The 16900-nt window shown below is 44.6% G+C and overlaps 2 protein-coding genes across 8 annotated transcripts in view; one reads left to right on the top strand and one right to left on the bottom strand.

Annotated features, from left to right (window-relative positions):
• C1PH19orf44 (chromosome 1p C19orf44 homolog) overlaps positions 1 to 9428 on the bottom strand; it is a 393273-nt gene extending 383845 nt beyond the window's left edge. For 4 of the 7 annotated variants that reach the window (XM_069649182.1, XM_069649183.1, XM_069649185.1 and 1 more), the window contains exons 1-2: positions 8925 to 9428; positions 5305 to 5623 (exon numbers count right to left, since the gene is read on the bottom strand). The gene's annotated coding sequence lies outside the window, so the exon portion shown is untranslated. The remainder of the gene's footprint in view (positions 1 to 5304; positions 5624 to 8924) is intronic. The other 3 variants (XM_069649184.1, XM_069649186.1, XM_069649189.1) reach the window with 1 other exon arrangement.
• Positions 9429 to 9544: 116 nt separating this feature from the next.
• Positions 9545 to 16900, top strand: part of EPS15L1 (epidermal growth factor receptor pathway substrate 15 like 1) — a 2005341-nt gene continuing 1997985 nt past the window's right edge. The window contains exon 1 of the mRNA XM_069649173.1: positions 9545 to 9647. Coding sequence (XP_069505274.1) covers positions 9621 to 9647 — 27 coding nt within the window. The 5' untranslated portion in view covers positions 9545 to 9620. The remainder of the gene's footprint in view (positions 9648 to 16900) is intronic.

Raw genomic sequence — 16900 nt, 5'->3', positions numbered from 1 at the left:
TTATTGACTGGAAGGGGTACAGACCCCAGAAAAGTTAATGGGAACCCAGCACACACGTCCATGCCCCCCGGTTGGTGCGGAAATTCGATCGGGACCAACCTGAGAAGCCAAAGCCCTCATACACACCATTGGGAGAGGTTTTGAGGGGGTAGACTGTCATGGGTATCAGGCAGGTAGTTGGGGCAAGCTGGGTGGAGGCTTGGCAGGCCTGGCATAGGCACACAAAGAACCCATAACAAATCCCTCCTTTTATTCCTTCCTCGTGTTTGTGGTAACTTCCTGGTTACCACTTCCTTTTGCCAAACAGGAAGTGCATGATAATTCATGAGCTCTCTAGTGTTTGGGTGTGGCTGGCTATATAAACCACACCCAAGATTCTTCCATTGCTTCGTGTTGCTTACTGTGAGCTGTATCAGCAACACACTTGCCGTGCTCTGGATCAGCCAGCATCTGCTTACCTGCTCCGGATCATCCTGTTTCTGCTTACCTGCTCCGGATAATCATGCTTCTGCTTACCTGGTCCGGATCATTCTGCTTCAGCTTACCTGGTTCTTACTCCACGCCGCAGCTATCTCCGGCAAGAGGAGACTTCTACACCAGCACCTGTAAGAACAAAGAAGAACTGCGTTAACACGCGCACATCAGTAACGCTGCGCATACTCACCGAATCTTCCCGCGACGCTGGAATCCAGGTTAGTTGTACGACATTATTCATTGCGCTCGCCCCAATAACGCGGACACTTATTTCACTGCTCTCTCTCTCTCGCTACGCGGTGCATACTTACCAAAAGTCTCTGTGCAAACTTACCTAACCACCAAGTCTCCAGTAGCGCTGAGCCCGGACTCGAGGCGCCAATACCACATAATTTCTCCTGCAAGGGAAAGGGAGAGACATTACTAGGCACGCTCGAATTGAAGGCGCTGCTGCGCAAACATACCAACAGCTAGTTTCTACACGCAACGCTACTCACCCACAAAAATACCGCAAAGACAATACGGACAATTTGGACACTCAACATTCTCCGCGCAACGTTCACTTGTGGGAAGGACTTTCTAGCCAGTGAAGAAACTGGCGCCTTAATCTCTCAGCCTCGCTGTGAAGGCATAAAACAGCGTTTGGCATCTGAACTCAGCCTACAGACATTGGCACCAATCACATGAGTGAATCGTGCCCCTGTGAATGCAGGATGGAGTGCACACCCTACTAAAGATCAAGGTAAGCCCATAGGGGGACATCATAGCACACAGTAAAGATAAGGGAAGGGCCCAGGGGAAATCGGTTGAATTCAGGTCTGAGTGTACACCTTGCATTTGACAGGTATTCCTCTGGGTGAAACAGGGGAAGTGAAGACTCAGGGTCAAGGGAGGCTCGTCCATCGCTCCTGCAGAGACACAGGTGAGTGTGACAGGTACAGGCAAGAATTATATTGTAAATACGGGGACCACCACTTACCCCATGTTCACAACCCAAGAAAACAGTAGCAGGCCTCTGAAGAAATAGAAGCAAGAGCTGATTAAAAACACAGTTTTCTTGTTCCACAGAACTTTAGTTCCCCTGTTGTTGGATTCCAGACCCGCCAAATCAAGTCTAATACAGGGGATAGGCATAGCGATAGTCAGAAGGAACGAGAGGGGCAGGTGATCCCCCAATTCAGAATGAAGACGAGTCAAATGGCTACAATATTTCCTAATACCATCGGAAACATAGAAAAAGTCAATACGGGAGATGGAGACTCCTCTGTGCCAGGTGTGTTTAGAGGCAAGCGAAGACGGCAGATGATCCAGCAAAGACAGGTCCCACTCATTAAGTAAGAGATCCCACCTAATACCTCGGCTAAGATTTACATGCTGCATGAACGGAAGAGCCCTACAGAGTTCCACTGGGCCCTACCTGCACAGAAGGAATTAAAGTCCCCTCCCAAAATCACTTGATAACCACGACCCTTCTGAACCCACTCGTCCATAATCTCACCGAGCCCCTCTGCTAGAGTTTCAAATGAAACTCTAATGGGTTTCCAATAAGGTTGAGTATCAGTATAGGTAAATAACCTGGTCCCAAATTTAGCTCAAGAGCCAAGAGCCATTCAGTACAATACCTAACATCCCATGAAAACCCCATATTGCGATCTATTGCAATAGTAAGACCACATCTCGGGCACCCCTCCTACCCCTGACAGCAGGACAAGAAATAGTATAGTAACCATCTAGCAAAGGATTAGCCATAAGCATAGTCTCCTGAAGTAAATAAATTCTCGGACTACTAATACATGCAGAATTGAGCAAAAATGTATACAAATTAGAGGTACCACAGGTATTCCAAGATATTACTTCAATAACAGTTCTGTCATGCACGTGCCGGACCTTGCCTCAAGCTCTCTAAGGATTTAAGAGCAGGTTGAATCCTAGACCAGTCCTGGCCATTTCCCAGAAAATTAGAAATAAGAGACATCACATTTCCAGAATCACACAGCGGTACAGAAAGAGACCTCTCCAACACTTCTGAGAATGGCACTGGTTCATTAAACAAAAGAAAGGTGTTAGCTTCATCAGTCTTGTAATTCCACCAGATCAAACCCCAATGTTTGAACATTGAACTGTTGTTTCCAAACCATAGATGCAGCCACGCCTGAGTGGAATACACTCCCCATTCTTCCATTATCAACTCTAGGAAGAGAAATGGCATCTATATCATCAGAGGTTATCGTTATGAGAGGTGGAATTAGCTTTAAAAAAGTTAATAGCCCTGTCCTGTTGAGTTTAGTCCCTTTCAGACACTTCTCATTAGGTATCCAGCCTATGTTTTTTACTGCTGGGTCGTACAACTTCTCCCACCACCGGCATGTTTGCCCCCAAAAGTGTCTGTCGACCTAGACTAGATCCAGAGATCAAGGGTGCACACCCAGTCTGAACTTCACCAGGAGCCATCCAGCCTACCTGTTGTCCAAGAACAGATCCAATTGGAATCGCCACAGGTATAATAATATCTGCAGTCACATTAGCAACCGGAACATTAACCGCAGCAATGGGCTGCAAAGGACCAGTAGACGTACGAGCATGCAAAGTACTGATAACTTTGCCAAAGTCTGTCATCTTTGTCAGTTTTGTTTGAAGTCATTCCAGCACCCCCATATTTGCTCCACTAGAGGGGACAAGACTCTGGGACAGTCACCTCACCCGTACCCGAACCTTTGACCAAGCCGGGTGGTGAGGCATAGATCCATCCTCAAGTTCCCCAATAGCCGGTTCAGCACAACTACCTTTGTTACAGACATCATGCTGATTTAAATTCCGCAAAGCTTAAAGATTGGAATTTCTCTCCCCCTAATCTTCACAAGGACCATATTCTTTGTTTTTTTAGTGTGTCTAGCTTTCTTCCTACTCTTTTTTCCCCTTATTGGATTGACTGATGCTAATTGTACATCAGGTTCATTCTCAATAGTAGAAAGATTTGAATGAGCCACTCCAATTACCTCCTGTTCAACAACACTGTCTTGCAAAAGACCCATGGCTTCTATTAGTGCTGAAGGACTATCCAAACTGCCCTCAACCTGATTATTCATTAGCATGTCCTGAGCGGCCCTCTCAGGTTGGCCATAGACATTACGGGGGGACCCACATTCTGCCAGGTCCACCCGGGGTCTAACTTACAAAGCCTCTAGTATAGCAGACACTTTTTCATCCAACATAGTCAATTTACATTTATAATCTTCTTCAGTACAATTCCCCATAACTGCAGATTTATTTGTAGATTTCACATTACTAAGTAGATTCTCAATACCAGACATACGTACAATGAGATCATTAAAGGCCCTCTGCTGTCCTGCCAAAATGCCCCCAAGATTTTCCTGCGTTTTCACAAAGGGCCTTTAATGCCAGATTTAAACTAATGTGCAAGTTGGACAGGAGGGGTGAGATCATTTCACAAATCCCCTTCTCATGCATTTGGTAACACCCAAGCATGGCCGGGGATCAGAAACCTGTTTTGAGGTACTGGGAGCAATCGGGGAATTCATTGTTGTTGACAATATAGGCAGACCGTTCCTCTGATTAGAGACAGCCACAGCAGGAGATAAGTTCAGATCAATGTTGTCCCTTAACAGATGCCTAGTGGCATTAGCCACCCTATGGAATAAATCCTCCACATAACTCTCCTGAGTTTGCGCTTGATGTTCAGTAACATTGCTCGCCTGTATAGGACCTTGTTGGTTCAAGTAACCACCATAGTGTTCCGGCAGACGTTGATACACATTACAAGATGGCCACCATCTCCATTTTCCCCAAAAGTAAAGACATTGGGTTTGTTCAAATTAAAGATAATTTTAGATGCACCCCAGTCCGCAAATGAAACCCCCATCCCACCAACCGCTTTCTTTTGTGGGCAGCTTAAAAAGCCACCTAGTTCACCACATTTCCTGATGTTCACATTGGGCTGTGGAGTGGAGGCATGGAACCTAACAATTTTCCTCATAGGCAAAGGACCTGTCACCACCTCAGCCTCCTGAAGACATTCTAAGTCAGTTAATTCCAGCAATCCAACGTCAGTTGGAACGCTAGCCAAAATATCCAAAAACTCTCTATGTGAAGATGAAACGTTTGAGGGAAGGGCATTAGAGGCCAGATCAGACGACACTGGATTAATTAAAGCAGTCATGAGAAAGGTGGTCCCTCCATCTGGCCCCTTCATAGTAACGTCAAAGCCCGACAAGCCATTACTCGTCACTGATGCATGTCCAGGCGGGATAATCTGAGATAAAGCGCAATTAGGGATTGGTATGGCCACATTATGCACTTGGTCTGGTTCCAGTTCTCAATTGCTGGCCCCAAAGCGTTTCTTAGAGTAACCATGTTGCACAGGTCCAAAAACATAATAAAAAAAGATAAAACACGCGGCTCAATGGATAGTGTCAATGGTCACCGCAAAACACTCCAAACGGAAAGCATGCTCAAAGGCCAAGGCCCACAGGCACTGTGCCAACCCAAAGGGGACTCAGCCTAAAAAAGAAAATCAAAATAAATAAATAAAAATAGATAGACACAGCTATTTAGTCAAATTGAATCTTGGGTCAAAGCGGACAACCACGCGGCAATCCCCCACAAACCCCAAGAGCAGCGACACTGCTAACACACCAGCAAACCACCAAGTCTGTGGTAATAGAAGTCCAGTAATAACAGTGAGTGTGAAAGCAAACAGACACTGCAAGAAGAAAGGCAGTAAACACCAATCTGTCCTCACAGTATATCCCAGTTCTTTCACAAATTCAATAAAATATGGGAAGACGGAAAGTAGCTTGCAAGGGACAGTACCTTGTACATGTAAACCGCCGTAATCCAAAGCACAGGCAGGTACATAAAAAGAGGTGCAAAATCTCTGGTGTTGAAATGTCTCTCATGCGCAGCTTTTAAATTCACACTTGCTGCACTCTCTGCTGGCTGCAATCACTGTGCTTCTCACTGCTTTCTGTGAACATGGGAGACTTTGAGTGCAGCTCTCAATTTCCCTGCTCTCTGCTCTCATACAACGGGTTCGCTCCTCTGGTTAACTCCCCAGCTCTCACAAGGTCTCAGCTGGTCCACAGCCAAGGCAGAAGCAGAAGCCAGCAACACCTGGTATCGGCAACAGCTCCTGAAAGACCAGCAAGACCAGCAGATTTTAGCCAGAGCAGAAACAGCACTTGCTGGTGCGCACGCACCAGGCGGTTTAAAAGAGACTAAATGCATTTCCCTAGGACTTTGGGGACTGAAATGGCCAGCTAAGACTAGTTTCTGGCTGATCTGAACAGGTGACAAATATGACAGTTGATGATAAGATGGAAGATGAAATTAGGAACATGCTGGATCATTTGCAGATTCATAACTGTTATACATTTTATGAAAATGACAAAAATGTGCCAAAAGGCCATGCTACCTCGTACGGAGTTGGCGACCGGTTTAGCTAATTCCCCATGAGCAACTGAAACACACATCTATTTCATATGGCCGGGGCTAGTATAAGTATGAATTTATGAGACATAAGTGGTTTTTGACAAAAAGTGGTCATGAGAAAAAAGAATTGTAATAAATGCAAAAAGACAGATGGTGCTCTCTTCCCTTGAACCAATCATGACAGGGGCCGGAGAGAGGAATGGTAAACTGTCCGATCCAAGCAGCAGGGATAAATACATGGTTCTCCCCCCTAGATTGTAAAGTTAGTGATGTTATTCATGCTATATAAGGTGGACTGTACTAGGGCAGAGAAAGACAAAAATCCAGGGAGACAGGAGGTGGACGGAGAGAAGGCGGCTAAACCTTACCATCTTTGAGAGTGCAGTGACCAGACCCCTTGCCCTAGCTGTCCAGCCGGATGTCCTGAATCCTAAACCAAGGGTTGCTTTGTAAGTAGCATATATCCCAGCCCTAAATTGCATAAGCCCTTCATCTTTGTAGCATTGCATCCAATATTTCCCCCATTGAAAACCCCATTGAAAACCTCAAATTGTCGGTGCAATTCAGTCATCTTCCCATAGAAGAATCTATTGTTAGCCTGTGTATGTTAGCATCTTTATTTTAAAAATCTTGTTGCCTGTCTAAATCCTTAGTTTTTATTTTTTATTTTTAAATGAATCAATTAATTCCCCCATTGAAATTCACGGTACAAGATTGTTGAAATTCAAAATTAACCATCTTGTACCTGGTGTTGTATTTAATTATTTTAGCCATTAAAGTGTTGCCTCATAAGAATAAGTCTCCTTGTAACTGAAAAACGAATTTGTCTGTGTATTGTGTGCATTACCCAACGAATTCCTAGTTGCATCTGTCCTATTAAAACCCAAATATTTGTTCCATTGTGAGCAATCCCTTTTGCCTAGAAGTCTACCTGTAATGTGCCTCTGTTCTTGTCATTGAAAACCGATTTTCCTATTGTAAGCTAAACCCCTTCCCTGAGCTGCCTGTCATTGTGAACCCAGTGTAAACGAATTTCCATTTGCCACTCTATTTTTCCCTTTTGCATTTGCTTTCTTCCAAAAGCGATTTTCCCACTTCTTTCCATTGTTGCCCTGGTGTGCTGATTAGTATTTTATACATTTTCCCTATCTCCTAATGTGTAAGCAATTCGAATTTCCTTTCATTCTGTCTCCTAGCAGTTGTGACTAAGAACCAAACCCGATTCTGCTGTTTTACTCCAAAAACGGGTTTTCATTTTCTTTGCTAGCTTCCCATCTTGTTCTGGTGGGCTTTACCCCGAATTTGATTTTACCTCTGTATTACTACTCCTTGCCACTGCCTTCCATTAAAAGGAATCAAGATTAGCTGATGTTTGAGGGTGAGTGTCGCAGTGAGGAGTGCTATCACTTTATAAAAATTGTTATTTTTCCTGTTTTGCCATTAAAGAACTGTGTGAATTGTAATAGGACATCTTAATCTAATTATTCTGAAGAGAGTATTGCATTTGTGTTGCCACAACATTGGTGGCCGATGTATATTGATTATTTTCCTTTTTCATTAAATAATAAATCAATAAATATGTTATTGATACACACCGGCCTGATTCCTAGTCCACTGTGATGCAGGGTATTTGTGGAGGTTAGGTGCGAGAAGGGTTGGAGGCCTATTCAAAAAATAAATCTGTGGTTTATTAAAAATAAAAATCCCTTTATTGTACGCCACATTCGATGTCGGCGAAGGAGTGCCTGGCTGGAGTGTGCCGTGTAATAAAACCGTGACAGGGTCATGACGTCATGAAGGGGTGTTGAGGGTGATGTTCCAGGAAATGCTTTTATCCAATGAGGACATGTAAAGCATATGAACATATAGGGGTCTATGATGATCCACAAATTATTTATTAGCACATCCCCAAAATTGTCAGATTAACAAATTATGATAATATGAGATTTCCTGGGTATAGATATTGTAGCCTTTTAGGGCGGCGTTGAAAATGTATTACAGCTCAGGTCCACTAAGCTGTTTGTTCTCCCAGTCGACTGTTGAATAAAACTGGGTTTTTCTTGCATGGTGTACTCTTCTTTTGGATTACTTTTGTATTTTTTCTTGGATCGCCCCTGGACACCCTGGTTACAATAGTTATTTGCTTCAGGCAAACTACCTCCTGAGCTAGTACACAGTTTGGTACTTAGTGAGATTTATCTATGCAACAGCTATATTAATCCACTGAATTATATTATTTGGATTGGGAAATGGTAGGATTGAAACCTGTAACGTTCAGATTTCCCACATAGGTCTCCAGCAAATCAATAAGCCCCTAAAGAAAATACAATTTTCCAATATCCACTTAAACTATTGTTCCAGCTCAAGAGTTTTGCTTCAACTCAGCTCACCCCTCCCCAGCAAATCACCAGATGAAAGTCTGGCTGTCCAGCACATGAATGGCAGGGACTTGGCAGGGACTTTGTTTGCCCTTTCACAGTTCTGCTCTGCCTGTACTCCATCATAAATGTGATAGCATTTGTTTAGTGAACTTTGTAAATGATAATCACGCCTAATGATTCCAGGCTCTATGTCATACTTAATGTATTTTGTAGGAGAAACTATTCTGCTTTGTGTGATAATTAAGTATTCAACTGAAGCGATCTCATTTTCAGCCGGAATTCTGTATTATACTTACTCAAAGTGGAATTTTGGTACTCATATATATATATATATTCTGATTTGACTGCTTCTGATGCTCAAGTTTGGCGGTCATTTCTAATTGGCGGTGCGAAAATCAAGTACATTATAGCCCTGGTTCAATTCCTCAAGGGATTAGCTTTTGATTCTGGAACATTTAGCTTATTGGTTTTAAACTGTTCTGTTACTGTATCTTCTAAGGTTGTGACTTCTTCTACTCTTCTTTCTTTTCTGTCACCGCCTACATCTAAATGCCATTGCAAAAATTGTTCAACAATTCGAATGCAATAAATAAATAACATTTAAAAAAATTATATACATACACACAGAGCCATAGGAGAGCAGGTATCTGCAAACGCTTCATTCTCCAATTCCTCACCACCCCCGCCCGTGCTTGTGTTCAGCACCACAGCCTCATCCGGGGCCACGCTGCGACGTGTGTGAAGGAGTGGCACACGTAACTACCATTACCTTCTAACGGGTGGGGACCTGTGAGAGCTCTGTAGGTGTCTGCCGCATTTTCTGTTTTCAGCCAAGAAATTTTGCATTTTTGTGATCTCTTAAGGTCTTCAAATTAGCGACGCCTGTTGTCTTTGAATTTGTTTAAATTAAATATAAGAGGGTTTCTTCCACACGTTTCCTGTTACACTGGTATAAAGTAAATGAGAAGCAGCACTGTACGAGATGGCCGCCACGTTATCTGGTCCTTGTTTGATTTTGTTCTTACTTCCGGGTTTGATTTTTCTTATCTTGCCCGTGCAGTCTCCATTCTTCAAAAGTTATTGTAAAACAGACATTGTTGAACCGTTTCGAATATTTCAACCTCAGAATGTTTGCAGAGTTTCTGCACAAGTTTGTTCTGTTTTATAGGATCCCTGCGAGCAAATGAGACGCGGTACATTGAAAGATGGCCGCTTCGTGACCGCCCTGTGTTGTGTCTCCACCCTCCTCCTAACGTGCTCGCGCTTCCATCAGCAGCAGTGGCGTCGGGTGCGCGCTTCCCGGGGTGACGGGGGAAGATGGCGGCGCACATCCCTCTCACACAGGTAAGACTGGATATGGCTTCTTTTGCGCAATGTCTAGATGACCTGGTCGTGCCGACTGCACCGATTTGGTGATTGTGTTGCCAGCAGGAAGTTCACCCTATCTGGTGTGTGGGTATTTCAGAGCAGGAGAGTGGGATAGAAGCCCCTCCTTCCTGATTGACAGCTGGACATTGGTACTTACAACTGTACCTGTTGGGAAGACTCGATCTGACCTAGCTTGTGATGTCAGTCACTTCATGCTTCAGAATGCTATTCGTCAGAGGAGCTATCACTCGATTTAGCACACACCTGACCCCCCTTTTGCCTACACCGATTTGGTGTGATCTGACAGCCAGAGCATGAAATTGGCTGACACCCACTAAACATGACACTCCCCTGAGACCTGCAGCAAATTACGACCAAGCCACTCGTAAACTTCTCTTCCCGTGCATGCCACCTACATGAGACACTATTTCCCCTTGGGTGGCCTTTCACTATGCCTCCAGCATTCATTTTAGAACCCACTTTCCTACCTCCCCCTTTCAAGCGATGTATAGAAATCCTTTTAGGTCCAATGTGTACTATTTACACAAATCACTTCCACCCATTAATGCATTAGCCTAACACCATGATCCTGCTTGGTAGTCGCATGTACCTCATCGCACCACTCGATGGATTGACGATCACCTCATCACCAGCCCCACCCATCTGAGGCCTTATCAGGGCTTTAAGTGGACCGGACCTTCAGTCTCCAGAAAGGGCTCGTGATCTGGACCTACCCACAACTGGCCCCATAGCCGACACCTCAGGCAGCCTGTGTAGAGGCTACACGGTTACACAGGCTGCTTTTCTAAACCGAAATACTGACACATGCAAGCAGCAGGTGTAACCATGCAGTGCGGGCTGCCTGATGTCTATATACTCGAAACAGGAGGAGGGCTGGACTGCCCAGCTCTCCTTTTTGTCTCCGACCTCCAGTCATCACCCAGCATAAAGCCTTGGCTTCATACTGGGTGAGAGTAGTTACTCGGAAACAAGAGACTGGGCCCTCCAGCCCGCCTCCTGTTTCAAGAACAGAGACCCCAGCAGTGGACAGACCTTTCATCCAATGAGCTTGTGGTTAAAGCAGGCTCCTTGAACGAAAGGGCTGTGTGTCACCTTTTGGTGAGCCCAGCTCCTTCTTTTGTTCAAAAGGAGGGGCTGGGCGCATCAAATGTAGTAATGCCAGTGTGCCCCAGGTCTGCCTGTTTGAACAGCCGCCCCACCCTTAACCGAGGGGGGCTCTCGATAGGGGTCCTGTTTTAGGCCACACACCCTAACTAGAGCCCCCCCACGATTTCCAATCCCACTATATCTTGCTCTCTCTTATTTCTGACAATGCCCTCCTAATCTAAATTCCAACTGCCTCCACATGACGCATTTTGATGTTTTTCACTTGCCACCCCTCAGTATCTTTCACCATTTCCCACTAAATAGATCTCAGTTGAAATACAAAAATGCTCTTCGCCCCAAAATGTTCCTCATTTTCACCAGAAGATGATGTTCACCTAGTCCTCATAGTCGCCTGCCAGAGAGCTGAGACCCAACGTATAACTATTGTAATGTTGTGACATGTCACCTACTGTGCCAACACTCCCTTCCTTAAGTTTGGTTTAAACGGACTACCCGTGTCAGGTTTAGTTCACATGGAACAAAGAGGCTTCTGAAGAAGGCTTGCAACCCAATGGATTCATGGAATATTTTAGGAGTTCTGTAGCACATAGCATGCTTCCTAAAGGTTGCTCCTGGATGGACCGTGTTTGTGGTTAATTGGTACTAGTGTCTGTAGGTGGTTGTCAGACGTCACTTTGGACAAACAGGAGGCACTAAGACTGACTAAGGTACTGCAGTTTAAATACGCGAAAAACGTTATTTAATGCCCTTGCAAATGAAAGTTCCTGCTCCTACCTGCAAGGCAAAAAACCTCGGGGTCATCTTCGACTCCACACTCTCCTTCTCGCCTCACATTTCTGACGTTTCTAAGAAGTCACACTACCAGCTGCACCTCCTCAGAGGTATCCTTCCTTTCCTCTTCTTCCCCCAGAAGCTCACTGTCTCCAGAGCCCTGGTTCTCTCGAAGCTGGACTACTGTAACAGCCTCTATCTAAATCTGCCTGCCTCTACTCTCCGCCCTCTGCAACTCATCCAGAACAGGACTGCGAGACTTGTCCTTGGCCTCAAGCCCAGGGACCGTATCTCTCCAGGACTGAAATCACTTCACTGGCTCCCTGTGGCTGCGAGGATTAAGTTCAAAACCCTCTGCATTGTCCACAAGGCCTTTTGGGGCCTGGGGCCAATTTACCTTCAACTCTCCCTTCCTAAATATCTTCCTTCTCGAGCACTTCGCTCTTCCGCTTCTCCAAGCAACGAGTTGGGGGGAGATCTCTCTCCGCTGCAGGGGCCACCCTCTGGAACAGCCTTCCTGCCTCCCTGAAACTTGAAGGAGAACTATCTCTGGTTCCGGAAGCACCTCAAAACCTTCCTCTTTGCTTCTGCTCTCTCCCTCTCCCCTGCCAAATCACTGAAACTGTACTGAATCAGCAACTGGGCCACTCGCCAATCTCGGTCCATGGCCCAGCCACTCTCCCCTGCACTGCCTTCCTGGCAACCCCTGCACTGCGGGACTGTCTCTGTATCCCTACAGCCCCCCTTCCCAGCACTTGACTGCACTTATCTTGCACTTGCCACCAGCTGGCCCTTATTATTTATCCTGTTCATTACTAATCCTGTACTGCACTTTCCCCTCTCCCTTTCCCCCTTGCACTTTTCCCGTCCCCCCCTACGCATGCACTTGCACAATCTGAATGACACCTGGCCTAGTAGGATCGTTGTCTGTCTCCCCATGTTCCCCCTTCCCTGCCTCGTCGCGCCTTGAAACACTTGTGTATAGGCGCGTTACAAATGCCATATCATATCATATAAAGTGAAAATAACATATTGATAAAACTAGTTATCTACTAAATAAGTATTCAACTTTATTGAAGTATGCAGGAGTGTGTGAGAGGGGCAGAACCCACTGGTAATGGAAAGGGGAATTTGGTACTGTCAGCAATCCAAACATTCTTACTAAAAGCTCCCAAGTTCATCTTTTTTAGATTTTAGATATGACTGTTTCCATCAATAGTATAAGTAGGACTTACTTTAAGTGAGATAGTGTTTGCGAACTGGTGAATATCCTCCACTAGAACTACCTCTCTAATTATGAACTCCCACCCCACCTGCGAGATGAACCATCCTCCAACGTCTTCAGAAAACCTCGAGATGCGCCTCTTCTATTGACACGGTCCCTCCTAACCTCGCTCATATCTTCTCCCTCACTTTGTAACTAGTGCCTAGATGCCCATGGGCTTTATGCGCGCTTTAAATAAGTGTTACAAATAAATGAATGTATGGGCATCAACGCAGTTCTTAATGTTGTCTTTTACTTGGGACTGCCACCAAATCTATGCAGCCAATGAAAAGCTTGATGTTATTTCCTTAGGCAATTCAACCTAACATTGCGTTTCTGCGGATGCTGGCTAGGTTAACGAGGGATCCTCTGTGTAGTTGCTGGTTGACTGGAGCCTAAGGCGTTTCTTAATTTATTTTTCTTCTCTGTTTGAACAAATTGTGTATTTGTGATTTCCCAAGTCAGGGAAACCAGGAAAGTTTGTTGTTATTCATTGTAATAGAGGATTTGTATAGCCAAGAAAGAATGTGTTGGCGCAGTCCAGTTTCTCCAGGACAGACATGGTTCCATATATACATACATACAACGACAAAGTTAGTCGGTGTGCCTGAGCAGACAAGTTCCAGAGATGACATGGGTCACATTACCTACTGCAATTTCAAGCAAACGATAGCCACACCTCTCTAAATCACCTCCCCCTTAGATGTCATACTGTCATTCAGGCTTTTAACACAGTGAAACGGAATCGGGAACAAAGAGGGAGAGTCATGGCAGTGATCACTTACCGATAACCCTGACAATGATCTTCCACTTAAAACCAATCCTGTCCAACATGGAACTACTTTCCTCTCCCCAGCAAGAGGGGGGAGGACGGTAAAATGGAATGCTAGAGTTTACAGCATATTTAGCGAAATATGGATGAAAGAATTAATAAAAATGGAGGTGGGAGGACAGAGGCTAAAGGCAAATAACTATGCCCTTACGGTATTGAACTGTCTAAAGTCTCTCACCACTAGGGGACAAATTAGTGGAGGTGAACAACATACCCATCTATTTGACTTAAAAGTAAAAATGGCAAAACAAGCAAAGAGGGAGGCGATTAGAAGTTCATTAAAAAAGTGCCTGATAATTCCACCTTCAGGGCAGATAATTAAAAAAAAGTGGCCACTATAAATACACAATAAGACGTATTGGGCGCGAAAGGTTGATTGAGCAAAAACAAATGGTCATCAAAACCCTTATACAGAAGGATCCACTTAACTTCTGGAAAATTATGGGGGTGGGAGGGTCACCAAAGGAGTGCATACTTCCTTAGAGTCTAACAGCACTGCTCAGGAGTGGGTAGGGTACATCACTGCCAAATATGCCAGGCCCCACAATGAGGAGAGATTAAGCTGGCCAATCTTGCTGGACCAGACACAAGGGCCTCTTCATTGGAAGATTGAAGACATACTATGGGCAATTGGTAGGGCAAACCCATAGAGGGCCCCTGGCCCAGACAGCATACCGCCAGCACTAATTAAAACCAACCCAGAAATATGGGCTGCCCGTTGAGAGATTTGTTCAATCACGTAAGTCAGACTATTACTAGCTACATGGAGCGAATCCCTAATAATTCCTATTCACAAGCAAGAAGACAGAAGTGAATCAAAAACCTTCCGACCAGAAGCATTATTGCGTTCTTCCAGCAAGATCTTCGGAACCCTTTTGCTAAGGGAGTTTAAGGGTCTTCTAACAATGAAGGGACTCTACTCAGAGTACCAGATAGGGTTCAGAGCTGCTGGTATGGGAACTTCACTGAATGCTTTTGCTATGTCAGTTTGTTTAGCAGCTGTCAAAGAATCCAAAGTAGGGACTGTCTATATGGCATCGATAGACATGTCCAGTGCTTTTGACACAGTAAGTAGAGCAAGACTTTGGAACAAACTCTTGGGCATGAATCTCCTCCTGTCGCTGGGGCAGCTGCTGGCCTTGCTGTAAATGGGCACTACCATTAGGGGGAGGTTGACGGGGAGGGAGCCATGACGGACCCTATTGCTACGCACGTGGGTTTGCGGCAGGGGTGCGTGGTGGCCCCCACCCTCTTCAACCTCTATCTTGTTGATTTAGATCGTGTCTGGGAGGGGGGCACTACAAATTCTGTAAAGCTGGGCTCAGTGTCATTAGACTGCATTGTCTTTGCAGACGATGTGGTCTTGTTTGATCTTGACACCTATGGGGCTCCAGAGGAAACTTGACTCTGTTCTTTGAATATGCTGTTAAGTGCAACTTGAGAGTAAATGGTCAAAAGTTATTTTTTTGAACAAGAGATGCCCGAATATCATGAACTGGAGGGTTGGCGGCAACCCGCTCGAAAGGTTAGACTCTATTACATACCTTGGCTATCATGTTACCAACACACATTCCAAGGAGAGTTGAAAAACTCTGATTAGGGGGAAATGTCTGCCCCTACTAGCAAAAATGAAGAGGGTATATTCACAATTATGTCACTTCTCGCTCAATCCTCTGCTCCAATACTATCTTTCAAGTGTGGAGGCCACTTTGCTTTATGGCCTGGATCTCTGCCACTTTGACCTGGGGGACTTCATTATCCACGGGACTCTCCTAAAGAGAATTTTGGGGTTATCCATCTCTATTCCGAACGCAGTAACAAGGCAAGAGTTTGGGCTAATTGCATTGGGCACAAGAGCGAAATGGAAGAAAATGGCAGAATACGCCAAATTATTAAATCCACCAGCTATGTCTCTCTACCAGAGCTGGGGGGGGGGGTGCGGGTGGCGGAGAGAGAATCTGGGCCCTCCATTACAAAGGTCAAGGTAGAAATGAGCGAACACTTGCCTTGATCGGTTTATCTAAAGAAGATCTTTCCTATAATCTGGCCATGGTCAAGAATAAGCTACATAAATACGATTGGGCTATCTCCTCAGATTAGGTGGGCACATACAGTATGTATACTGACTATCACATTTCTCACTAAAGGAGACGAACTTCCCAGGTACAGTCATATATTTCCCTGTCCTAAACGTAGGACTATTTTCCTGCATTTTAGGTTAAATCAGATCACTACTTTGGAAAGGACTAGCAAGTGGGAAATGGGCAACAACAGCCAGAGTTGCAGATTTTGTAAAAACACTCTCATTAAAGAAACCATTAAGCACCTGGTAGCTGATTGTCTCGCATTCCAAAAGAAAAGAGCCACTCATCTTGGGATGGAAACTGTTAATGAGTTCACCTGGACCAGTTTGATGGCTGGTCAGGGACAGTCGCGGGTTTTGGTCTTTTGTGGCTTCCTTTCCTTGTTAATGAAGAAAATCTCGCTACTATGATGTTGCATACTAACCCTTCACTTTCATACTCAAAGGAATCAGCATGCTATAAGCACTGTAGTGTATTGTTCTTATGAATCTTGATGAATTTTGATGTTTTCCTTTTACATTTTGTATGTAAAAATGCTTTTTTGGGTGATTATTTTGCCTTTGTCTTTTTGTATAAGTGAAAGGTTTATACAATTTTTGTCTCGACCAAAACACTAAATACATCAACAAAAAAATAATAATTTAAAAAAGGGAATCGCACTGCCTGCAAACCTTTATAGAAGATAAAGCAAAGCAGGGCTCCACGCAATTAATCCTATTGTCTGAGTATCCAATTCTTGCATTAAACATACTGTCACCCTCAGTGACACAGGCTGGGTCATGCACCATCATTTCACAAAACCAGTAACAGGCATGGCATCATGAACCAGAGTTTCAGTATAAGTATCAGAACCAGAGTGGGACCAGTTATAGGAATTAAAGTATCTTGTCCTCTCTATAGGAGAGCTGCTGTCAGCCAAGTTAAAATCATACAAAAAAAGTCTGGTGTTACTGGGAAATAGATGGAATTCTCAAACTATGGGTAGACGTCTTTTACACTGAGGTGCCTTAAAGCTCAACAACACATTTGTCTTTGTGTGAGTATTGAAAGTTTGTTGTATCTATTATGCTGTTACATTGTTGTATGGTGAAGGGGTTTGGGGCAACTGTTATTGAAGGGTTGGAGTCGTTTGAAGCCCTGATATGGAGGC

Source organism: Ambystoma mexicanum, chromosome 1p (genome assembly GCF_040938575.1).
Source record: "Ambystoma mexicanum isolate Mex_15411 chromosome 1p, UKY_AmexF1_1, whole genome shotgun sequence".
In the NCBI taxonomy this organism is placed as follows: domain Eukaryota; kingdom Metazoa; phylum Chordata; class Amphibia; order Caudata; family Ambystomatidae; genus Ambystoma; species Ambystoma mexicanum.
Note: the sequence above shows the minus strand (reverse complement) of the source record. Positions and strands in the feature narration are given on the sequence as shown.